A 23,544-nucleotide genomic window follows, 5' to 3' on the forward strand; every position below is an offset into this window, starting at 1 on the left:
AGTGCCCTCCCCCTTCTGCAGTTCCTTCTGGGACCTGGGCATGTTCCCCATCGATTATGAAAGTAGGAAGCTAACTGGCTCTAGAGAAACGTTCAAGCTTTCATTTTCACTTTCCCAGAAAAGAAAAAAAGGAGGGAACAGAGAAGAGCTGAGTCTTTGTGCCTTTTCTCTTTGCTCCTTCTCTCTAGCTGAGCAGAGCCCTTGGAGTGGGGGGTCAGGGAGCTTCCAGAGCTGAGACAGCACAGACCTGGGAGGGAAATAAAGGGAACGAGGGGGGCGCCTTGGCTCTGGCCATTCTGAACCGCCTCTGGGAGCTTGGGGTGAATTTTGTGGCTGTCTGGGCATCAGGGCTCTGCCCAGGGGGATTTAGCCGGGTGTCTGTTTCTGTCCACTTGAGAGAATGAAGGCCATTGAGACCTCTTTGGAGATCAATGAACAACTGTACTCCAGACAGCTGTAAGTTCCGGAGGATGGGGAGCAGGGCTAGGAGCCACCTTTTCAGCCTCCTCTTCAGAAGGGGGGCTGGCCGGCCCACCCCAGCTCTCTCTCCATCCTCCCCACCCCCAGGTATGTTCTGGGCACAGAGGCCATGAGGAGGCTGCGGCGGTCTTCCATGCTGGTGTCTGGCATGAAGGGGCTGGGGGTGGAGATTGCCAAGAACCTCGTCCTGGCTGGCGTGGGCAGACTCACTCTGCACGACCCCAGCCCCACCTGCTGGATGGATCTGGCTTCCCAAGTAAGGAAGGGCCAAGTCCAGGGGGCCCTGGGAGGGGAGGCAGTAGCGGCTGGCCGTGGGTCTGAGCCGCAGGGGCTACCCCAGGCCCATTCTCCCCCAGTTCTTCCTGGCAGAGGAGGACATAGGACAAAACAGGGCCAAAGCATCTCTGCCCCACCTGGCCCAGCTCAACAGCTCTGTGTGCCTTGATGCCCACGACGGGCCCCTCGCTGAGATTGAGCTGCAAGCTTTCCAGGTACCACCAGCCCGCCGTGTCCCCCAGACCAGCAGGCCTGTTCCCCAACGCCAAGCCCTGCCTATGCTTCCCCACCCCCACCAAAAGGCCAGCAGATCCCCCCCCCCCCAATGTAACCGGCTCTCTGGGCTCCATCCTCAGGCCTCTTCTTCCCTCCTTCCAGCCTGTGTTGGGGTTCCTGTCCAGATGCTCTAGTGGCAATGGGGAGGGAAGGAAGCCCAATGGGTTGATGCGCCTCGATGGGGGTGGGTGGGGAGTGAAAGGCCATCCGCTGAGAGCCGAGGACCCCCAGGTGGTGGTACTGACAGACTCCACGCTCGAGGAGCAGCTGCAGGTGGGCAGCCTTTGTCACAAGCTCGGGGTGCACTTCGTGGTGGCCAGCACTCGGGGCCTGGTGGGGTGAGTAATGCTCAAGGTCTATTTCCCTTTTTCCTTCCTGCTCCAAATTCCCAACCTGCCAAGCTCAGGATGATCTTTACCCTGCTCTGGCTCTTTAAAGCTCGCCTTAGAGGAAGGCCAACTCCTTGAAGCTTTCTTTGATTCCAGTGTTAAATTATCTCCCCTTCAGATCTTCTACCACATGGCATTTGCTCCTGTCTTATGCCCCCCCCTTTATTTTAAACCCTTACCTCCCGTCTTAGAATCAGTGCTGTGTGTTGGTTTCAAGGCAGAAGAGCAGTAAGGGCTAGGCAATGGGGGTTAAGTGACTTGCCCAGGGTCACCCAGTTAGAAAGCACCTGCAGTCAAATTTGAACCCAGGACCTCCCGTCTCTAGGTCTGACTCTCCATCCACTGAGCCAGCCAGCTGCTCCCTGCCTGGTGCACTTCTCATGAAGTAGTCTAAGTTGCAGCATTCTGTAGCTAGTCTGGGGCTCCTCCTGAAGTCTTGTACTTCAGTTCTTATTCCCCATCCTCAGACACAGAGCTTTGGACCTAGAACAGAGACTTCATCAGTTTGTTGAGCCCCTGAGGGAATCTATCTGTCTTAGCGGCATTTTCCCTTTCCTCCCCTCCCAGACAACTTTTCTGTGACTTTGGCAAGGAATTCACCATCTATGAGCCCAGCGAGGCAGAACCCTTAGGGAACAGCATCGGGCACATCTCTCAGGTAGGAGCCACACTCTCGTCGCTGCCCCCCCCCCCATTGGCTCAGGCCGCAGGGCGGAGGGCCCGGCCTGGGCAGCCTGAGTCTGGTGCCCCTGTTTAGGGCTCTCCTGGGATCCTCACCGTTCTTGAAGAGAATGGCCACTGCTTCCAGGATGGGGACAGGGCGGTCTTCTCTGGCATCGAGGGCATGACCGAGCTCAACGACGGCGATCCCCGGCCGGTCCGGGTTCTAGGTGAGCTACCAACCCTGTGGGTGAGGAGTGGTGGGAAAGGACCGAGTGGGAGGATGGAGCTGCAGAGGAAGGAAGGGTAAGCTATAGACAGAGAGAGCTCCTCCTCTGGGAAGGTCCCTCCTCTTTCCTCCCTTTATGGAGCATCTTCCCTTTGAGGAGCCCCTAGTCTGAAGCAGAAACTGGGAGCTCCTGGGTGTGAGGGGAGAATCAGCCCCTGCCTTCAGGCATACTTCCTCTCCCTCCCCTTGGCGGTCAGCCATTGGGACTCCAGGTCAGGGCCATTCTGGGACAAAATTCCTAGAGTAATGGGGTGTTGTCAGGCATTGTTCTGACTGGTGGTTGGAAAACTTGGCAGACAAACGGACCCTGGAGATTGGAGACACGGCAGCCTTTTCCCCCTACCTACGAAGCGGAACCATCACAAAGGTCAAGAAACCCCAGACTCGCTCCTATGTGAGTAGTCCTGCCAGGGAGCAGAATGAGGCTGGAAGCTCCTCTTGTTTGTATTTATTCATTTATTTTTAAACCCTTACCTTCCGTCGTAGAACCAACACTCCATACTGATTCTAAAGGAACAGATGGTAGAGTTAAGTGACTTGCCCAGGGTCACACAGCTGGGGAGGGTCTGAGGCCAGCTATGAACCCAGGATCCCTTATCTCTGGGCCTGGCTCCCCATCCCTGAGCCCCTAGCTGCCCCTTGAAGCTCCTTTTGAGGGCTCAAGGCGAGGGCAAAAGGGCAAGAGGGAAGAATTAGGAGATCCGGAGGTTGGGATGACCTCAGTGAGCTTCTAGTCCAACCACTTCCTGTGATAAAGGGGCTCCAGGGTGGCTAAGGGACTCTCTGGGAGTCCAGCAAGTAGAGCTGGAATTTGAGCCCCGATTCTCTGCTCCTCAGCCCTGAGAGCTGAGCCCCTGGCATACAGAGGGGAAGAAGGGGTGCTCATCTAAAAGGCTGACGCACCCTCCTCAATCTCCAGGAAGCCTTGTCCTCCTCCCTGCACCGTCCCAGGATCATGGCAGCCAGTTCTCGGGAGACAGAGCGTGCCCGATGCTTGCACCAGGCCTTCCAAGCTCTGCACAAGTTCCAGGCCCAGACTGGCCGCCTCCCCAGACCCTGGGACCTGGTGAGTTGCTCAGGTGCCTGGAGGATTGATGGGAGATTCTGGGGAAAGAGATCATCACCTGCTCCTTCTCCTGGCCAGGGGGATGCCAATGAGCTGGTGGTCCTGGCCCGGGGTCTGGAACCCCTTCAGGGAGATCACGGAGAAAAGGGGAACGAGGCCCTCGATGAGGCGCTGGTGAAAGAGTTTGCCATGACTTGCACGGGGGACCTGAGCCCAGTCAGCTCGGTGATTGGCGGGATAGCAGCCCAAGAGATGCTGAAGGTGAGAGCATCCCGGCAACCCTAGACAGATGCGGGCGGGCGGGCGGGCCCCGGCCTGCAGTACCTAAGCGCGGCCACCAGAGGGCGGCCCAGCCCCAGACTTCTCTGCCCTCTAATGTCCTTGAGCTCCTCCTGCCCGAGCATCCTAGAATTTCGAGACCATTTTAAGGCTCCTGGACGCTGTTTCATCGAATTCCCTCATTTTGCAGAGAAGGAAGCTGAGATCTAGAGGACAGGAAGGGGCTTTCCCCAGCCCACACCAGTAGTAGCAAAGCTGGGATTGGAACAGGTCCAATTGCAGGGTCTCCTGGCCGATGCCTCTCCTGGAGGGGGTCAGTATCCAGTGGAGGAGGGGGCAGGAAATGGGCTGTAGGAGTAGGAACAGCATCGGCTCTCATCTTTATACTGTTTCTGTAAGCTCATACAGGAGAGCACAGACTTAGAGCTAGAAGGGACCTTAGAGGCCATTAACTCCAACTTTCATTTTATAGATGTGGAAACTGAGGCAGAGACAGGTTTAAGCTATTTGCCCAGCCTTACGGTAATGTCTGGGGTAGGATTTGAATTCAGGGCTTCTTGATTCCGAAGCCAGCACTTTATCCATTATGCCACCCAGATGCCTAGTTTTCAAAGTCCTTTCCTCATGACTACCCTAAGAGAAAACTAGTGGTACTCCTCGTAGCTTCCCTGTGGTACAGAAGAGGAAGCCGCAGCTCTGAGAGGTGATGGCTTACCGGTACTCACACAGCTAGTCAATATTGGCATCCTGGCCAACCCCGATCTCCCTTGGATCCAAGTGTTTTTCCCCCCTCCTCCATACTGAGAGGAGGATAAAGAGGGAGGGAACTGGAGAGTTAATTCTGTGAAAGGAATAAATAGGGGCATAAGGGAGTACAGTTTGGGGGGCAGGGAAGCTAATAATGTGGGGCTTCCCAGGCAGCCTCAGGGAAGTTCACCCCACTGGACCAGTGGCTGTACTTTGATGCCCTTGAATGCCTGCCAGAAGATGGACAGTCCCCCCTGGGACCAGAGGGGTGTGCCCACGTGAGTGCTCCAGGGGATTAGGGCAGGGTAGGGGGGGAAAGAGGGGTCTTCCTGGGGTCTAACTTCGTTGTAGACCTCAAGGGAGGGGAGGGCAAAACAGAAAGGAAGAAACAACCCCAAGAAATCCTGAATCTGGTGGGAGGAGGGGACAGGATTCACCCCAAATTGAGGGAAATCATAGTAGTGGCCATGATGAGCTGTGAGCAGAGGGCTGATGTGTGTGCTGAGCTGAGGATAGAGCGTTGTTATTTATATAGTGCTTTGTAAGAAATACTTTCCTTACATGAACCTTGTTAAGAAGGGAGCTAGGTAGGGACCGCAGCTATTATCCCCATTTCACCGATGAGAAAACCTTGCCCTACAGCAGCAAAATCCCTAGAACAGAACCCAGGTCTTCTGCCCTAGAATGTCATCTATTTCCCCTCTGTCCTCCCTCTCTACCCACCCCCGACCCCCTTCAGAGAGACTGCCGTTATGATGGACAGATTGCGGTGTTCGGGGCTGATTTCCAGAAGAAGTTGGGGGAGCAGAACTACTTTCTGGTGAGCAGGAAGGGGTTCTGGGACTCCAAGGGTCTCCGGCTACCCCCTTGGGCCAGGTCTGGAGAGGGCAGACTCCTCTCTCCCAACCTGATGGGAAGTAGGGCTGCTCAAGCCTGGCCTGGATAGGAAGCCCCTCTCCTCACTATCTTCCCCATCGCTAGGGTCCACAGAAGAGGAAGCAGGGCATGGGAAGCTGTGCGGAGCGGGGTCAAGGAAATGAGCTTCGGAGGAGGTCAGGGGACCATGGAGAGCAGAGGTGGGGGGAGATTTTAGAGGTGCAAAGACTCTTCCTCCAACAGCCTCACTTTGTAGATGAAGAAACTTTATTTCAGAGAATGGACAAGTGACTCATCTTAGATCAAGTGGCCAGTTACTCAAGGAAATGACTCAAGTCTTATTTTCCCCTGGGTAGGTCGGGGCAGGGGCCATTGGCTGTGAGCTGCTCAAGACCTTTGCCATGGTGGGGTTAGGAGCTGGGCCGGGTGGGGGCATCACCGTCACCGACATGGACACCGTGGAACTCTCCAACCTCAGTCGTCAGTTCCTTTTCCGGTCACAGGACCTGAATGTGAGTTTGGGGTCTCAACCCTCCTTCCTGTCTGTCCCCTTCCTCGAGGTTCTATTTTCTCCAAGGGGGATTCTCTAAGAAGATCTACACCCTAACTTGCTCAGCTCCAAGGAGCTTCTGGATCCCCTTTCCCTCAGCTTCCTCAACTTTGCTTCCCTGTCCTGACCCCCAGTTGGCAGTGGGGAACACCTAAGGCAGAACTTTGGGCTCCCTGCCTCAGTCTCCCTGAAACTTTTCCACCTCTTTCTTCCAGAAGCACAAGGCAAAAGCAGCGGCTCTAGCTGTGAAGGACATGAACCCAGCTCTCCGTGTGACGGCACACACAAATGAACTGGGCCCCGACACCGAGCACGTCTACGGGGAGGACTTCTTCTCCAGCCTCGATGGTGTGGCTTGTGCCCTGGACACTTTCGAGGCCCGTAAGTCATCCTCATGGGGCTGGGGGATGAAGAGCTGCAGCTTTCAGACCTAGAAGGGGCCTTAGAAAACGTCAGTGTTCCTCGTTTTACAGAGAAAGAGGAAGAAAGCAAGAATCAGGTAGAAGAGGGGCTTCTTCCCCTTTGGGTCATCTGGTAAAGCCCATGGAAACTTTGTCAGAATCTTGTTTTTAAATTATTAAAGGGAATGCTGAATTTAAGTTAGAGGGGAGTGAAAATAAAGACCCTGCAAGATAGCTGCTATTGTTCCTGTAAAATCTATTTGTGATGACTTAGCACCTCAGTAAAGGAAAGCTGGGAAAGGAGGAAATGGGGGGGGGGGGGGATTTGAGACACAGAATTCTTTTTAAAATGTTGGAAACTGTTTTTACATGTAATTGGGGGGGGATCTTAATTTCATTTTTAAAAATATAGGTGCTATTGTTATCTCCATTTTAAGATTAAAGAAACTGAGATAAACTGAAATTAAGTGACTCATCCAGGGTGACACAGCTAATAAGTGCTTGAGGCTAAGTTTGAACTCGGGTCTTCCTGACTCCAGTCCTTACCTTATCCACTGCACCACTAACTGCCCTAAGGGGAGAGACCTGAGGGTCTTGAGAGAGTATGCTACTCCTAGACTGCTCCCCAAGCACCTACCATGAAGTCTCTGGTTCCCAGCTCCTGAGCCCTAGTGCCCTCTCTGCCAGCCCTCTCACCCTTCAACTCTTTGGCCCCAGGTCAGTACGTGTCTGAACGCTGCATCCACTCTCTGAAGCCAATGCTGGAGTCAGGCACTCAGGGCATCCAAGGAGAAGCTGCCATCTTTGTGCCCTTCCTGACCCAGCCCTACAGCATGCCTCCCGAAGATGCCATCGAAACGGCATACCCCATCTGTACCCTGCGCTACTTCCCCAGCACCATTGAGCACACCCTGCAGGTAACTGTCCCTCATCCCTCCTTCCTCTTTCCAGAAGGCTCCTTGGGAGGAGGAGGGAGGAAGGGGAGGAAAGGAGGAGGCAGCAGAGAAGAGTGGAAGAAGGGCCTTGGGGTCCTGCCCTGAAGGCAGAAGCAAAGGCTCTAGGATCAAAGGAGGGAGCTGGGCAGAGTGTTCAGTGCCTGCTTCTTCCAGCCACTTGGCTCCACTCATTTCTCTCTTGGTACAGTGGGCCCTGAATGAGTTTGAAGGGCTGTTCCGATTGCCGGCGGAGACAATTAACCGCTACCTACAGTAAGGCCTCGATGGTGGCAGGCACAGGGGCTGGGACAGGGCCTTGGGGAGCGCCCTGGAATGGTGCCCTTTGGTGGGTGGTGCATGATGTTGAGCCTGGGTCCAAGAGCCCCCCACGGGCCACGGCCTGGGGATACAGGGGGTCAGGACAGCCTGAGGCTCTGCTCTCCCCAATCCCCCTTCCCAGGGAACCCGACTTCCTAAAGCGAATGGAGGGGCCACAAGCTCTAAACTGTCTGAGGACAGCCAGCACTTCCTTCCTCCACCCGCCACAGTGCTGGCGGGACTGCGTGGCGTGGGCCCAGAGCCACTGGCAGCATTGCTTCCACGACAGCATAAGCCACCTTCTTCAGGTCTATCCCCCGGACAAGGTAAGGGACCGGGGCCCAGGGGCGCCTTGAGGGGCCACTCCTAACCTCCCGATGAGCACTCTGACCCGCCTGACTCCCCAGGTGGACGAGGAAGGAGTCCCCTTCTGGTCCGGAGCCAGACGATGTCCCCAGCCCCTGGACTTCGACCTCAGCAGTGTGAGCAGGGCACGGAGGCACCTCAGTGGATGGGGAAGGAAGCCAAGAACTGATGGGGGAGGAGTATTCTCCTCCTCCTCCTCCTTTTCTTCCTCCTCCACTTCCTCCTCCTCCTCCTCCTCTTTCTCCTCTTCCTCCTCTTTGTCCTCTTCCTCCTCTTTGTCCTCCTCTTCCTCCTCCTCCTTCTCCTCCTCTTCTTCCTCCTCCTCTTCCTCCTTTTCCTCCATATTGGTTTTAAGACAGAAGAGCGGTAAGAGCTAGGTAACGAGGTTAAGTAACTTGCCCAGGGTCACACAGCCAGGTTTGAACCCAGGACCTCCCCCATCTCTAGGCCTGGTTCTCCATCCCCTGAGGCGCCCAGCTCCCCCAGCATATCTCTCCTTTAGGTTCCTAGGCCTGCCTCCCCCATTCCTGAACGGTTTGAGATCTGGGCTGCCTGCCTTTCCCCTAGCTGTCCAGAATTCAGGGCAGGCGGTGGCACACACTGACACGGGAAAGAGACCCCTAAGGGGAGGGACGGTGGGACACATACAAGGGCCCGTGGAAGGTCTCCATGCTTACGAGTATATGTGGGCGCACAGATGCACCTACGTGTGCACGTACACACACACACACACATTGCACACATAAAATATGTGCAGGCACACACATACTCCAATGCATAAGCATGAACCCAAACAGACAGGCCACGGAGAGCCACGGACAACCCTGCTTCTCCCACAGGACGCCCACCTGGATTATATTCTGGCAGCTGCCAACCTGTACGCCAAGACCCACAAGCTGGCAGGCTCCCAGGACCGGGACGGACTGCGGGGGATGCTGCAGGCATCCCCGGCCCTCGCCTCCGTCTTCGCCGGTGACCGGCAGCTGGAAGAGGCCTCGGCAGAGCGGGGTGAGTCTGAGAAGCCCCGCAAACAGCAAGCGTCTGCTGCGTCCCTCCCCTGGGCCAGCCACGGCCCTGCTAGGCTGTGGCTGTCCCAAATAGATCAAAGTCTCAGGGAGTTCTGGGAGGAGGCCGGGCTCCCTCCGGAGGCAGAGGCCGTATGCATTTGATTCTGGTTCCAAGAGAGGGAACTTCCCTCTGTGCATCTCGGACCTGGAGAAAGAGCGTTCTAGGACTCATGTAGAAGACAGTGAACAGAATCAGGGGAACGCGCAAAAATAAAGCGCCAAAGTGGGAATGGAGCTGCTCAAACCCAGATGAAGCGCTCTTCGACGCCCTCCATTGGGCTCTTTCCGGAGGGTTTCCTGGGACGAGTTGGGTCCCTTCCAACGGTCTCTCTAGTCCCAGAACGTGCCTGAAGGGACTCGGATTCACGAGGCCATTTGTTGCTTCTGGCCCCGATTCCTGGGTTCCTGTGGGGACTGGGAGGAGCGAGGCTGGTGCTTCGCCCATATGGTAGGGTCATGGGATTTAGGGCTAAGAAAGGCCTTAGACTTCACCTAATCTAGCCATTCATTTTTACAAAGGAGGGAACGAAGGCTCGGAACTAACTACTATTAGGGAAGAAAAAACAAGCCACAAAAACCCCACAACCCAACAGGTAGCAATGGGGTTCCTATCATCTTCAAAAGAAAATCAAAGGGGGGACTCTGCAGATAGAGAGCCAGGCTTGGAGACAAGAGGTCCTGGGTTCAAATATGGCCTCCCACACGTGCTGGCTGTGTGACCCTGGGTGAGTCACTTAACCCCCATTGCCTTCCCCTTCCTGCTCTCCTCCCTTAGAACTAATACATAGTATTGGTTTTAAGGTTTCAGGTAAGGATTTTAAAAAGAAAAGTTAAATCAGAACTCTATTTTTAAACCTTACCTTCTGTCTTAGTATAAGTTCTAAGACAGAAGAGCAGGAAGGGGTAGGCAATGGGGGTTAAGTGACTTGCCCAGGGTCACACAGCCAGGAAGTGTCTGAGGCCGGATTTGAACCCAGGGCCTCTCTTTTCCAGGTCTGGCTCTCTATCTAATGATCTACCCAGCGGCCTCCCCCCAAACCCCCTTATTTTACAGTAGAAATGGAGGCCTCCAGAGAGGCAATGACTGGCTCAAGATCACCCAGAACCTTAGTGACTGAGCCAGGGGCCAGACCTCGGTTGTTTTGACTCAGGGCTCTTCCAGGGCACCCTGATCAGGAAAAGAATAAAACAGTGACAAGAGCATTCACTTTCTCCAGCACTTCCAGGTTTACAAAAATCCTTACAACTCTAGAAGGTACCAAAATGGTTATGTGCACACCCAGAGATTACAGATGAGAAAACAACGGCTCCCCCCTCATTACATGGCTGGAGACCGTCATCATCTGGATTCGAACTCGGGTTTCGTGACTCCAAGCCCTCCTTTTTTTAACTGTCCCACTCTGTCTCTCGAGGACTTCTGCTCACCTTTTAAAACCTCCTTATGGCAGAGAGAGGCACCGTTTTGGGACACGGCCAGGATGGGAGTTTGGTTAAGCTTTTTATCACACAGGTTTTATTTTTCTCTTTTTCTCCCCAGGATGAGAGGAAGGGAAATGGAGAGAGGAAAGGGGGAAAAAAAGAGTATTTGATCGCTTAAAAAACAACCTAAAACTTAGTAATAATAATCCAGAAAACCCAGCCACAGGCTCGGGCTTCCTTCTTTTCTCCGCTGCAGATCCCGCCCATCTGCAGGCGCTGCTCTCCGCCCTGGAGCGGTGGCCGGGCACCTCCTTGGAGCCGCAGCTGTTTGAGAAGGTAAGAGCCGCCCCAGGGAGTGCAGGAAGCCTCCGTGGCTGGGGTCACCGGACGGCGTCCAGCCCCAGACCTCACCGGCTCTCTCCATAGGACGAGGACGGTAATTTCCACATGGATTTCGTCGTGGCTGCGTCCAATCTGCGGGCAAAGAACTATGGCATCCCCCTGGCTGACCGCAGGAAGGTGAGGCCCCCTCCCCCAGGCTCTCCACATCCTCTCTGGTTAGAGGGAAAAGCGCGCTGGATTTGGTGTCCAAGGGGCCGGGTTCGAAACCTGCTTCTAGCACATCCACACGGGGGGCCTGTTCCAAGTGTGTTCCATCTCCTTCTGGGGCTGAGCGTCGTCTGTAAAATGAGGGCTGCGTCCTCTCCAGCTCTAGGAAGCTCCGGCCTCTCTCCACAGTCGTTACACGGGGTGCAATGCCCGGCCCAGGGGGGTCCATTTTCCACCCCGCAGGACCGAGCTGAGAGGCAGGGAGCCCCGGGTACAGGGGTGCGGGTGCTCCCCGTTTCATCCGTCCTCGCCCTGATCCCCAAATGTCTCTCCCTCCCCAGAGCAAGAAGATAGCAGGGAGGATCATCCCAGCCATAGCCAGCACCACGGCCGTCGTGGCTGGGCTGATGGGCTTGGAGCTGTATAAGGCTGTGATGGGGCACCGGCGCCTCAGCTCCTACCGCCATAGCTCCCTGCACCTGGACGGGCCTCACCTGGCTCGCTGGGCCCCCGCGGCTGCCAGCGTCCAGCAGGCGAGTCCTCCCTCCCTGGCTCCCCCGGTCTTCCTTCTTCGCCTCCCCCCCTCTCCCCGCCTCTGGCCTGGCCCCCCGACCTGCCCTGCCCCCGCCTCTGGTCCTACCGTCCTTCCCTCAGCCCCCCCTGCGCCCCGGGCCCAGGGTGTCCTTCTGACGGGGCTCTTCATGCTGGGGGGGCCATTGCCCGGTCTGGCCTGGCGTGGCCCCCAGGAGTCCCTGCTCCACCAGAGAGGGGGCCCCCGGACCTGCCCTGCCCCCGCCTCTGGTCCTACCGTCCTTCCCTCAGCCCCCCTGCGCCCCGGGCCCAGGGCGTCCTTCTGACGGGGCTCTTCATGCTGGGGGGGCCATCGCCCGGTCCAGAGAGGGGGCCCCCGGCTCTGCCCCCCAGGGGCTCCCTCCCTCCTTCAGCTCCCGGAGCGCAGAGACTTTGGGGGGCCTCGTGGGCTTCTCTGCAGATGGTGATTTGCAAGGTATGAGAACGTACAGAGACCCCTAAAAACATGCCTGCGTGAGGCAGCTGGTGAGGCCGGTTGGTTCGGGAGTCCGAGGGCCCGGGTTCAAATCTCGGCTCTGCTATTACGCCCCGGGGACCACTAGGCCTCGGTTTCCTAGTGTAGAGAGTGGGATGGGATGAGGCCTTTGAAGTTCCTCTCGTCCCCCAGGAGCCGACGCTGGCCCTGGCTGTGCTGCTGGCTAAGGCCCCTTGGGCTGAGAACATCCTAGGCCTGCCAGACCCCCCTCCAGGCCTCTCCCAGCCCCAGCACTCACCCTTTGGGGTTTGGCCTCGCAGTGTGCTCCAGATAAAGGGCATCTGTGCAGGCAGCCTCCCTGCCTGCCTCCCACTTTTAGCCCCCCCCCAGCCTCTCTTTTCGGGAGTCCCGGGTGCCTCTCTGTCCCTCACCGGAGCCCTCGTGCCCAGGTCCCCGCTCTGCCTCCAGCGCCAGGCCTGCCCCCCCCCAAGCTCCCCGAGAATCCACCGGGGCCGTCGCTCCCCGACAGTCCCCCCCTTCCCTCCCAGACGTCCAGCGGGGTCCCAAGGCACGCCGGCCCTGCCTGGGGCTGCTCCGCAAGGGAGGGGAGCGATGGAGGAGGACTGAGCCAGTGCGGGGAAGGGAGAGCAGGCGAGGAGGGGGCTGGGGGAGGGGCAGCAGGCTGGGAACCGTCAGACACAGGAAGCAGCCGTCAGGCCCGAGGGGGGCTGGGGGGTCGGGAGCACAGCTTTAACTCATTAGTGCACCAGACATCCGGCAGGCAGCCCCCTCCTCCCCCTGGAGAGCCCCGCCGAGGGCCCATTGGGGGAGCCGGAGCCTGCCTCTGGGTGCAGTCAGAGCCAAGTCTACCCGTGGAGGGGATGCCCGCCAGATGGGCCTGGACGGGCCCTGGGAAGAAGCAGGCTTCCTTCTGGCTGCCCCGAGGCCTGTGGGGGCCTCAGGGGCTGGGGGGGCTCCCGCGTTTGTATTCCTGGGCCCAGGGCCCCCATGCCCTTGAGGGCTTACACGTGTGTGCACATGTGTGTGCTGGGGCTGGGCAGAGGGAAGCCCGTGTGTGCACATGCGTGTGCTGGGGCTGGGCAGAGGGAAGCCCGTGTGTGCACATGCGTGTGCTGGGGCTGGGCAGAGGGAAGCCCGTGTGTGCACATGCGTGTCCTGGGGCTGGGCAGAGGGAAGCCCGGTTTTTAGGCTCTCGGGTCTGGAAGTGATTATTAGCTCATTAGACCAAACTAATGAAAAACAGGGTCTGAGGAGGCAGGCGGCAGGCAGAGGGGTGGAGACACGGGAACAGCCTAAAATGTCAGAGAGGCCGGCTGGGCCCCGCCGGAGGGGATGGGGGCACAAGGCCCGCCTGTTGTCCGGTGCTGGGGTCTTCATTCCCTCGTGCTCCCATCACAGAGTGCCTTTGTATAGAGCCCGGCGGCGGGGCAGCGGGGGGCAGCCTGGGGGGCCCTTCCTCCCCCCACACACAGGGCCTCCTTTGTCCCCAGATCAGAGGCGCCTCGTTCTTGGGGACTCTGAGGAGCCCCCCGACAGTGGCCGGCCCTCCTCCCCTCCCCCTCCCTGCCTTGAAGCCTCCCCAGGATTTCCCAAGACCCTGGTACCTTCCGAAGCCATTAGCAGAGTCCAGCCTGGATCCCGGCTCTTTTGCTCCTAACAGTGCTGGGGTCTCTCCCATAAAACGAGTGGGCTGCACGCTGGGGGCTCTGGGTCCCTTCCGGCCCTCACGGCCGGGCACCCTCACCTGGGCTCACGCATGTGGAATGGAGAGCCAGGAAATCTTACTGGTCTTTGCACCCAGGTTAGCTCATGAACTGCCTCACCTGACAGAAAAGGAAACTGAGGCTGGCGGGGGAGGGGGAGGAAGTAGCCCCAAGCCCACTCAGCTACTTAGGGGCAGAGCCTGAGGCCTTTCCCCCATGGCCCCGCTGAGGGATGTCATGGAACAGCCCTGGAGCTGCTCTCTTCTTGGGCTCCTCTCCGGGCGGGCAGGCAGGCAGGCAGGCAGGCAGGGGAGCCAGCCGTGGACTTGAGGAGCTAAAGGGCCTTATCTGAGGTCTGCAGCTGCTGCCCCTCCCCCATGCTTCCTCAGGAAGCTCCCCGACCCCCACCCCCACCCAGAGCCTTCGTGACGGATCAGCCCCTTTTCCTGTGGAAACGGCCCCCTCGACCACGTCCTGTGCCGAGCCCCACTCAGGAGACCGGCCTGGGGAGGGAGGAGCAAAGAATGCGGGCTGAGCCGGCCTCCGGCCTCCGAGGCTCCAGAAGTAACCCTTCTCCCAGCTCTCCCCATAGGCCACGTAGGGCCCATCCTGCCTTCCCTCCAACTTCTTGTTCAGGGTGGGAGGGAAGATTTTTAGGGCCAAAAGTGCTAACGTTTGAGGGACCCTCACGGTCATTCCCTCTTATGTTACCAAAAAATAAGGCAGAGACACCCACCCACACTCAGACAGACAGACAGACAGAGGGGAGGGGGAAGGGGGGGGACAGAGAGAGACACAGAGAGAGAGAGAGACAGAGAGAGGGAGGGAGAGAGGGAGAGACAGACAGACAGACAGACAGACAGACAGACAGACAGAGACAGAGAGAGGGAGGGAGAGAGGGAGAGAGAGACAGAGAGACAGAGACAGAGAGAGAGACAGAGAGACAGAGACAGAGAGAGAGAGAGACAGAGACAGAGACAGAGACAGAGAGAGAATGAGAGAGAATGAGAGAGAGGAGAGACAGAGAGAGGAGAGAGAGACAGAGAGAGACAGAGAGGGAGGGAAGGAGGGGTAGAGAGAGAGAGAGAGTAGAGAGAGGGAGAGACAGAGAGAGAGGGAGGGAGTGAGGGAGGGAGAGAGAGGGAGAGAGAGACAGAGACAGAGACAGACAGAGAGAGAGACAGAGAGAGTGAGGGAGGGAGAGAGAAAGAGAGAGAGAGAGAGGAGAGAGACAGAGAGGGAGGGAAGGAGGGGGAGAGAGACAGAGAGATAGAGACAGAGAGGGAAGGAGGGGGAGAGAGAGACAGAGAGAGAGGAGAGAGACAGAGAGAGACAGAGAGGGAGGGAAGGAGGGGGAGAGAGACAGAGAGATAGAGTCAGAGAGAGAGAGGGAAGGAGGGGGAGAGACAGAGACAGAGAGAGAGGAGAGAGACAGAGAGAGACAGAGAGGGAGGGAAGGAGGGGGAGAGAGACAGAGAGGGAGGGAAGGTGGGGGAGAAAGACAGAGACAGAGAGAGAGAGGGAGGGAGGGACAGAGAGAGACAGAGAGAGAGGAGAGAGACAGAGAGGGAGGGAAGGAGGGGGAGAGAGACAGAGAGATAGAGACAGAGAGGGAAGGAGGGGGAGAGAGGGAGAGAGAGAGACAGAGAGAGAGGAGAGAGACAGAGAGAGACAGAGAGGGAGGGAAGGAGGGGGAGAGAGACAGAGAGGGAGGGAAGGAGGGGGAGAAAGTCAGAGACAGAGAGAGAGAGGGAGAGGGAGGGAGGGTCCAAGACATGGAGGTGGAGGCAAAGGATTTTCCTTTTGGTTGAGATGGTAGGTGGGACCCCTGAAGGACAGAGAAAATTGAACTTTCTTTAAAAGGTGTTAGGGAAGGGAGCAGCTAGGTGGCTCAGAGAAGAGAGCCAGGCCTGCAGACAGAAGGTCCTAGGTTCAAATCTGGCCTCTTCCTAGTCATGTAACTCTGGACAAATCACTTAACCCCCATTGCTTAGCCCTTACCATTCTTGTCTTAGAACCAATACATAGTATTTATTCTAAGATGGAAGGTCAGGGTTTAAAAAAAAAAAGTGATAGGGAGCCATTGAAGGTTTTTGAGCAGAGAAGAGATATGTCTTTAGATCTACAAATAAAAAAGATTATTCTGGCAGTGGACTGAAGGATAGGTTGGTAGAAGAAGATACTGGTAGCTACAAGCCCCATAATGTGGTTATTGCAGTAATCTAAGACACTAGTTAAAGAGAACATGTTACCAGAGTGACACAATGGAAATTTAGGTAAATTCAGAAGATATTCAATCAAATAACAAGCATTTATTAAGCACCTACTATGTGTCAGACACAAGGGATACAAAAACAAAACGCCCCGTCCTCAAGGAGTTTACATTCTCTCAGGGAAGCCAATCTGTACTTATAAAAGAATATACCAAATATATCCAAAATTAACAAAAAGTCATTGATAGGGAGGACATTAGCAGCTTCTGGGTCAGCAAAGGCTTCCTGTAGAAGGTGATACTTTTGGGGAGTCTTGAAGGAAATTCAGTGTTTTAAGAAGCAGCGGTGAGGAGGGAGGACATTCCAAGCATGCAGAAGCAGAGGTATGGGAGATGTTGCAGGACCTGTAACCGATTGGAGGGGAGAGGAAAGTTAGAGATAACTCCAAGGTTATGAAGATGAGCTCCTGAGCAAATTGTGGTGCACAGAGAGACTGAGAAGTCGGAAAAAGTAGGAGGCACAGGGAAACGACGAATTGAATCCCAGCCATGTCGTGCTGATTCTGAGGTGCCCAGCAGGACCTCCAGGTCAGGTGGGAAGTTGTGGGGACCAGCTATTGGCCTCTTCCTTTCCCAGTCACTGCTCTCTGCTCCTAAAACCTCATCAAGATTCTCCTCTTACAAAGTGGGAAATCCTAGAAGCAAGGAACTTGACAGAGAAGGCACTCTTGTCCAACTCTATCCCCCTCCCTAGTATGAGCCTGGGACCTCAGCCATAGCTGTTCCTTCTATACCCCAGAAGGAAGGGGCTCTGGGGCACCTCGACTCATTTGTAGCCTTGGGGTAGGCTCACTGCTGACATCCTCATCTCTACCAGTATCGTGATATGAAGTGGACAGCCTGGGACCGCCTGACAGTGACTGCTCCTGCCCCAGGTCAGCCAGAGATGACCCTGAAGGACCTGCTCAGCTATCTCCAGGTGAGCCTAGCCCCACCTCATCTGCCAGCTCTTGGACACAGGTCAAATAGCCCTTGTCTCTGCACCAGCCCTTAGAATGGACTTCTTTCTATCCCTCCCCAAGTGGAAAATGGATGCATTGCTTGGGGACTCAGGTCACCTCTGCCCAGTCAAACCACGGGGTGGAGGAGCTCAGATCTCCCCATCCCCAGTGCTTAATCTGCCTTGCCCCTACCCTAGCAAACCCAGAATTCAGTGCTCCTTTGCCCAGGTCCTACTGGTCTTAGCTTCTTCCTTCCCTCTCCATCCAGAGTCAATTCCCCCTGAAAGAGTCTCTTCCCCATATCTACTGTCCCCACCTGCTCTGCTAGTGGCCTCTGTGGCTCCCACTCCACCCCATGGATTCCTGCACACACATGGGCCAGATTAGGGCTCACTTGTACCTCTGTTCTATATCCATCACCCCTAGGAGAAGCACCACCTTCCAGTGACCAGGTTACTGCTAGACTCCCATCTCCTCTACTCAAGGCGCTGTCCAAAAGCTCAGCAAAACCTCCAGCTCAGGTGAGGTCCCGCATGGGGGAAGATGGGGTTCAGGTCTCCTCTAGCCTCTCCTTTCTGAGGTTCCCCTAAGGTTCTTAGCTCCTACCTCCAGAACTTTCTGCTACCCATCCCTTCTGTTTCCCTCATTTCTGTCTGCCCCAGCACTCTTAAACCCCAGTATCCCTTTCCCAGGGGAAATCAGAAATGTTCCTCAAGGTCTTCAGAGGTGGCATAGTGGATTGGAGTGCTGGATTGGAGTCAGGAAAACCTGAGTTCAAATCCAGCCTCAGACACTTACTAGCTGTGTGTGACCTTGGACTTGGACAAGTCACTTCATCTCTGACTTCTTCAACTGTAAATGGGAATAACAATAATACTGACTTCCCAGGGTTGATGTGAGGCTCAAATGAGGTAATATTTATAAAAAGTGCTTATGTGCCTGGCACATAGTAGGCCCTATATAAATGTTTATCCTCCACCCCCTCCTCAATCTTCTCTGGACCTCAGCTAGATCCAAGCTTTGAAGGTGCTCAGAGAGGAAGACCCTGCTCTGGGTCCAGGAAAGCTTCTCCCACTCCCCTCCAGGGAGATGGAGACAACGGGATGGGTGAGCAGCTGTGGGGACCAGGGAAGGGATTCCTCTGGAGCACAGCTGAAATGGGCTACTGCCTTCAGGCTATGAGAGGAACCTTCAAGTTGGGATGATTGAGGGTAGGGGTAGGGTCAGAGCCAGATCTAGAGGTAGACATGGATCTCTTGGCCTTTGGCTTTAGCCAAAAGGGCACAACTTTTGGTGGCTGGATTGTGTCTTCTCCACCAAACCCAGATAGAATTGGGGATGGCTGACAGAGGGAGGAAAGAAATTAGCCCCAAGAAACTGAGGTTGGGGAAGGGAACACAGGAAGCAAGTGGGTCAGGCAGTGAGAGGAGGGCATATTACAGGATTTGAAGTGGGAAAGGATCCTCTCATTTTACAGATGAAGAACTGTGGAGCAGAGGGGCTCAGTGACTTTCTCAACGGCATTTAGCTACTAGATAGCATAGCCAGGATTTGAAGCTCTGTCCTCTCCTGATAAAGCAGAGGGTTACGTCAGGAAGCCTTCTAGGAGTCACATCACTGGCTGACCCACTGCCATGACCTTTTCTTCCCTCCCTGTCCCCACCAAAGGGGCCCCTCACACTTCCCTGGCAGTTTCCTGCAACCAAATGGAGTTGCCAAATGGAGTCTGTAGAAGAAGGAAAAAGGGAAGTGGGGGAGGGAACTGGGTCAGGGCAGAGTTAGGGTCCTTCCTTGCCCAGGGAGAAGCTAGCATCCCCCAGTCCAGCTACCCACCCCATCCTGCAGGTCCTGGACTTGGTTCTGGGGACAGGGCCAGATCCCCACCCTACTTGCTGTTCAGTACTGTTCCTTAGAGAGAATGGCCCGTTTCCTGCCTCCCTGCCTTCAGCTCTCTCCTAAAATAGTTTCAGATGTTTCCTGTCTTGAGCTGCTCCTGTTTCTCACTGCCCCCTTGCCCGGGCCCCCAACTCTCACTCCCTCTTCTCCTCTTTGCTCCTTTGCCCAAGTCCAGCTGGGCCCCTGACTGCTGGTGCCCACCTGACCTCTCCCACAGGGTGACAGAACTGGTGCGTCAGGAGACTCACAAAGAGCTGAAGGAGGGCCAGAAGGAGCTAGTGTTTAGGATCAGCTGTGAGGACGAAGATTTGGACACGACCTTCCCCCCATTACATTACCGCCTCCGCTGAGCCCAGGCTGAAAGGATGGACACAGGCCTGAGCTACCAGCCCCAGAATCATTAATAAAACAGTTGATGAAGCCAGGTGATGGTGACCAATTGGAAATCAGAAGGAAACTTGCTCGAAATGTTGCCAGCCAATCAGATTCTCTTCCAGCTCAGGATTCTTCCTCTCCAGCCCAGGGAACAGGCTGCTACATTGAGCCTGTCTTTTCCTTTTTCTCCCATCTCCCCCCTCCTCATTGGAGACTACAGCATCATTGCTGAACCTTACTCCCTGGTAACCACTCTGGCACTGCTCCTTTATTGAATCATGAGATTGAGCTCTGGAAAAGACTTTAGAGATCAATCAGTGCAATCCTCCCATTTTACAGAGAAGGAAACTGAGGCCCAGAAAGGGAAGATGTCTGCCCAAGGCCTTTGTAGACTACCTATGGAACCAACACCCTTATCACTCCCTACCTCTCTAGCCATGACCCTAACCCTGTGGCCTGGGACCATGCCCCAAAGCCAGCTGGGATTGTCAGGAGACCAGGCTATGCAATGGGCCAGGACCAGAATCTCTCTCTTGGCCCTCCGGGTCTTAGCTTGTGCAGCCCGGCAGGGCGAAGGTCTTGTCCTCGTCTGAATCCAGTGATTCTCTGGGTGGGGCATGCCTGGCGCCTGTGGAAGACCCCTCAGGGCAGTCCTTGGGGGAGGGCTCCTCCCCCAACCCCTTCTGCTCCCAGCCAAGGAAGGTAGAGATCGGGGTCTAATAGAAAACCCTTTATTGTCCGTGGTTGGGGGTGGGGGTGGGGAGAAGAGGTGTCAAATGTAGCCAATGACATCATTGCAAATGATGGGCTGGCGGCTTCTGCTCCTCATAAGAGCAGCGAAGTGGGTAAAGTCTGAGGCAAGGTCCGGCGAGGGGAGGGGGCACCCAGGTGCAGGGGGGCAGGACAAGCGCTTGGCGGCCATGGCTGCTTGGCTGCTTCCTTGGGGGGCTGCTGTGGAAGGGCCCCGGGCCCGGCCTCCGCCCCCACCCCCACCCAGCCGGCGCCTGAGCTGGTCCGAGAGGTTGAGCAAGAAGTGGTGGGGCTTTCCCAGCCAGCGGGGCGGCCCAGGCGGGCACCCTTCGCCGCCTGCCTCGGGCAACTCCATCCAATTCTCCACCAGGTCTGCAAAGCAATTGTCCCCCAGCACCAGGGGTTGGCGGCTCCGGCTCCGGGACAGTAGGGACGCTGTCCAGTCCTCAGCATCCAGGCCCCGCCACTGCTCCAGGCAGACGTCCGAAGTAGATTTGGGGCGGGGCCGGCGTCCAGGTGGGGGGCTGGCGCGGCCCCGAAGGCGACCCACCCTCCGGAGCACCGGCCGATCCTCATCCCGCCAGGTGCTCCCTGACACCTCCGAGTAGCCCGAGTCCCAGTCCAGCATGCGTTCGCAGGGGGACAGTGCAGCCCCCTCCTCATCGTCCTCCTCTAGGCAGCAGGCTGAGTCTGCTTCTGAGGCATCCGAGGCTCGTGGTGGGTGGCAGGGCCGGGAGCCGCTGCTTGGCTCTGGCGGGGCTGGCTGTGAGGGCCCCTGCATCCGTGGGGAGCCTGGCTCTTCCCGCCCGCACAGCTGAAAGAGACAGGAGAGAAAACCAAAATCAGACAAATGGCATCCCCATCCCCGTCTTCTGAATGAGAAAACAGAGGGGAAGAGACTTGGCAGAGGTCACACCGAATGCTTCTAGGAGGCCCTCAGGCGAGCCGCCTTGGTTTGTCGATGACTGCCTGGCCTTTTGTGAGATGGGCAGGACAGCGATTATCCCATCCCCATATTAAAGATGGGAAAATTGAGGTGCGGAGCAATAAAATGACTAGCCCATAGAAGGAATGAATAGCAAAGCCTGAACTAGAATACAATTTAGGTACTTAACCGTACTCTCACTATGCAGATGAAGACTGACACAAAATGACTTGCCTAAGGTCACAAGGCTGGAGAGGCCATGGATTTGACCCTTCCGCCTCTTGTTTTATGCTGGGTCCGCTGCCCGGTCCCCTCCTGTCCCTCCTCCCAGGTTTTTCCATAGCCCAGACTGAGTCTTGCAGGGGCCAGGAGCATCTTTCTGCTGGTAGAATATGCTTTTGGGGGAGGGGGAGGGATTGAGCCCCCAGTGCTATGTCTAATTGCCCCTACCTCCAGGAGGGAGACATATCCAGGTATAGCACGCAGCAGAAACAGGTGGGACACCTACCAATAGCCCGCCTGGCCCCCTGGCACGCGCAACCCTGCCCAGCCGGCAGCAGCTGCCACGTGCCTGGCCCCCCAACCTCCTGGCTCCCTGCTTTCTTCAGCCTGGCAGGCTGCAGCATGTTCCCCAGCAGGCAAGTCAGCACCCGCTTCAGGCAGCCTGGGGGTGGCGGAGAACGGGTGTGGAGAAGTTGGGCCAGGATGGGTCGGGCTCGGCTGAGCTGAGCTGAGCTGGGGAGGGGAGCGGGGGAAGTAGGGCAGGGCAGGGGAAGGGGGCCTATATCCCGACTCAGGGGCGACAGTCAGCCCCTGTTCCAATCCTGGCTCTGTCATGGCCCAAGAGTGAGGGAGAAGGGGCCCGGAATATTATAAAGTCGCCCCCTCTTCCTTTCTCTCCATGTCATACTCAAGCTAGCCGAGTCCCCCCTCCCGAGGCCCATGAGAGCCAGCGGACTCCTGCCCACCCTCCCCACCCCCACCCCAGGCAGCTACAAAAAGCGCAGCTGTTGCACGCAAAGCTGCTGGATATGAGTTCCTCCTGGCTACCACGGTGCCGGTTCGGCTTAGGTCCCTACCTGCCTCAGTTTCTCTTTGTGCTCAAAAGCTTTTCTTTCCTTCCCAGGATGTAGAAGCTAGGGGGAGGGAGGCCCTCTGCCAGGCACGGCTGGCCAGGATATTGTTACCTGATGCCCGGGACAGCCCCCAAAGTTCCCCAACCGTCCGAAACCCAACCCCGGCCATCTGCCAGGGCAGCTCCAGCCAGCTGGGGCGCCCCTCCCCCCAGTCCCACACGTGTGGGCAAATACAAACCCAAGACGGGGCCACAGGTCCTCCACAACCGCTTCTGCAGAAAACCCCCGTCCCGGAATACTCACTCCCCCCCACAGCTGCCAAGTCCAAGGGACTACCCCCCTCTACTACATCTCTGGTCGGGAGAGCTGGCTGGGGAGTGGGGGTGGGGACAGCTATTTCCTGTCTTGCTTCTGGGGTCAAGGCTATGGGAGAAGGAGAAATCGAGCCTTGGGGTGCCCCAGAGACAATTCTAGGTTCTCTTCCTGGTAGACAGGCCTCTGCCTCCCCAGGACCCAACCCTCTCCCAAGAGCCCACCTCAGTGCCCAGCAAAAAAAAAAGCCTAGGGGCCAGCTGCTCCCCAACTCTCAAGAGGTCCCTCCACCGTTCGCCACTGCGCCCCCTCCCCCAGGCTACGCTCTCAGGGCAGAACGCTCACCAGCTCCAGACGGAACTGCCCCAGGAAGCTGTCGAGCCGGGAGCTGCGCATTCCCGACTTGGGAGAAGGGCCCCGAACGGGGCCAGCACCTCCCCCCCAGGTCCTCTCCGCTCAGGCAGCCGCTGTTACGGGACGTCTGTGGCTTGGGCAGGGATCGCTGGAGTGGAGTTGGGAGGATGGACGGCTCCGCTCTCCCTCCCGCTGCTCCCCACATCTGGCTGCAGCCCAGGCCGCGCCCCTCCCACAGCCAGCCAATGAGGCCGGGAAGTGTGGGGAGGGGGAAGGAGGAGGGCTGTAACTGGAGCCCCCGCTTCCAGCTGGAGGCGAGGATCGGGAGACCCAGCGCTGGGGACCAGTGTGGTGCCCCCCCCCCTCTCCCGGCCATTGTGCCCTCTCCAGACTCCTCTCGGGCTGGTCGGCACCCCAGCTCTCTCCTTCCTCGCCCTCCAGCCAAAGCTATGGGACCAGAGTCTCTGTGGGACGGAGCATGGATGGCAGAGGCTCCGGGGAGTGTGGAGAGTTGTTTGGAACAGTGACTGGGCTGGTGGAAATCACTAGAAAATCCAACTTGGGACAGAGAGCGCAGGGTCAGAATCGGGAGAGTTCTTAGAACCCAGAATGTCCCGGCTGGCTGTCCCGGGAGCAGCACATTCCCTCTCCGGTCCAGATCCCGGTCTTCCCTCCAGGCACTCCTGACTCTAGTGCCAGCCTTCCCCGGTAGAAAGAAAGAAACCCCCTAGCCAGTGGGGCCTGGGACTTTCCGGTTCTGTTTATGCCCAGCACCTAGCACAATGCCTGGCCCCTGCAATAGGTGCTTAAATATTTGTGGACTGATGCAGCCCTGCGAGGACCTTCTCTGATTCCCTCCAACTGGATGAAGTCTCTTTCCTCATTTATATTTTACATATATATTATATATATACACACATATATATTCTTTTTTAAAAACCCTCACCTTCTGTCTTGGAATCAATACTGT

General features: G+C 56.7%; 2 protein-coding genes across 3 annotated transcripts; one reads left to right on the top strand and one right to left on the bottom strand.

Moving 5' to 3' along the window:
- The first annotated feature begins 95 nt into the window (after positions 1-95).
- UBA7 (ubiquitin like modifier activating enzyme 7) lies at positions 96-19,206 on the top strand. Of its 2 annotated transcripts, XM_001378163.4 has the most exons (24): positions 97-456; positions 568-736; positions 837-971; positions 1,264-1,370; positions 1,989-2,079; positions 2,179-2,311; positions 2,667-2,764; positions 3,290-3,436; positions 3,515-3,697; positions 4,633-4,740; positions 5,202-5,282; positions 5,695-5,850; positions 6,104-6,269; positions 7,007-7,206; positions 7,433-7,497; positions 7,685-7,868; positions 7,950-8,024; positions 8,748-8,916; positions 10,651-10,730; positions 10,821-10,913; positions 11,285-11,476; positions 16,763-16,864; positions 17,313-17,407; positions 19,000-19,206. In XM_001378163.4, the coding sequence occupies exons 1-24, from the start codon at positions 401-403 to the stop codon at positions 19,130-19,132; spliced, it is 3,018 nt and encodes a 1,005-aa protein (XP_001378200.2). In that variant the 5' UTR covers positions 97-400; the 3' UTR covers positions 19,133-19,206. The 2 variants fall into 2 exon arrangements, with proteins under 2 accessions (XP_007499932.2, XP_001378200.2); XM_007499870.3 differs by lacking the exon at positions 11,285-11,476 and having other exon boundaries at positions 96-456.
- Positions 19,207-19,872: 666 nt separating this feature from the next.
- INKA1 (inka box actin regulator 1) lies at positions 19,873-22,804 on the bottom strand. Its single transcript, XM_007499869.3, has 2 exons — positions 22,566-22,804; positions 19,873-20,721 (listed from the first exon to the last, which is right to left on the bottom strand). Exons 1-2 carry the CDS (start codon positions 22,614-22,616, stop codon positions 19,930-19,932), a joined length of 843 nt encoding a protein of 280 aa, XP_007499931.2. The 5' UTR covers positions 22,617-22,804; the 3' UTR covers positions 19,873-19,929.
- Between the last annotated feature and the right edge of the window lie 740 nt (positions 22,805-23,544).

Source organism: Monodelphis domestica, chromosome 7 (genome assembly GCF_027887165.1).
Source record: "Monodelphis domestica isolate mMonDom1 chromosome 7, mMonDom1.pri, whole genome shotgun sequence".
Taxonomy (NCBI): domain Eukaryota; kingdom Metazoa; phylum Chordata; class Mammalia; order Didelphimorphia; family Didelphidae; genus Monodelphis; species Monodelphis domestica.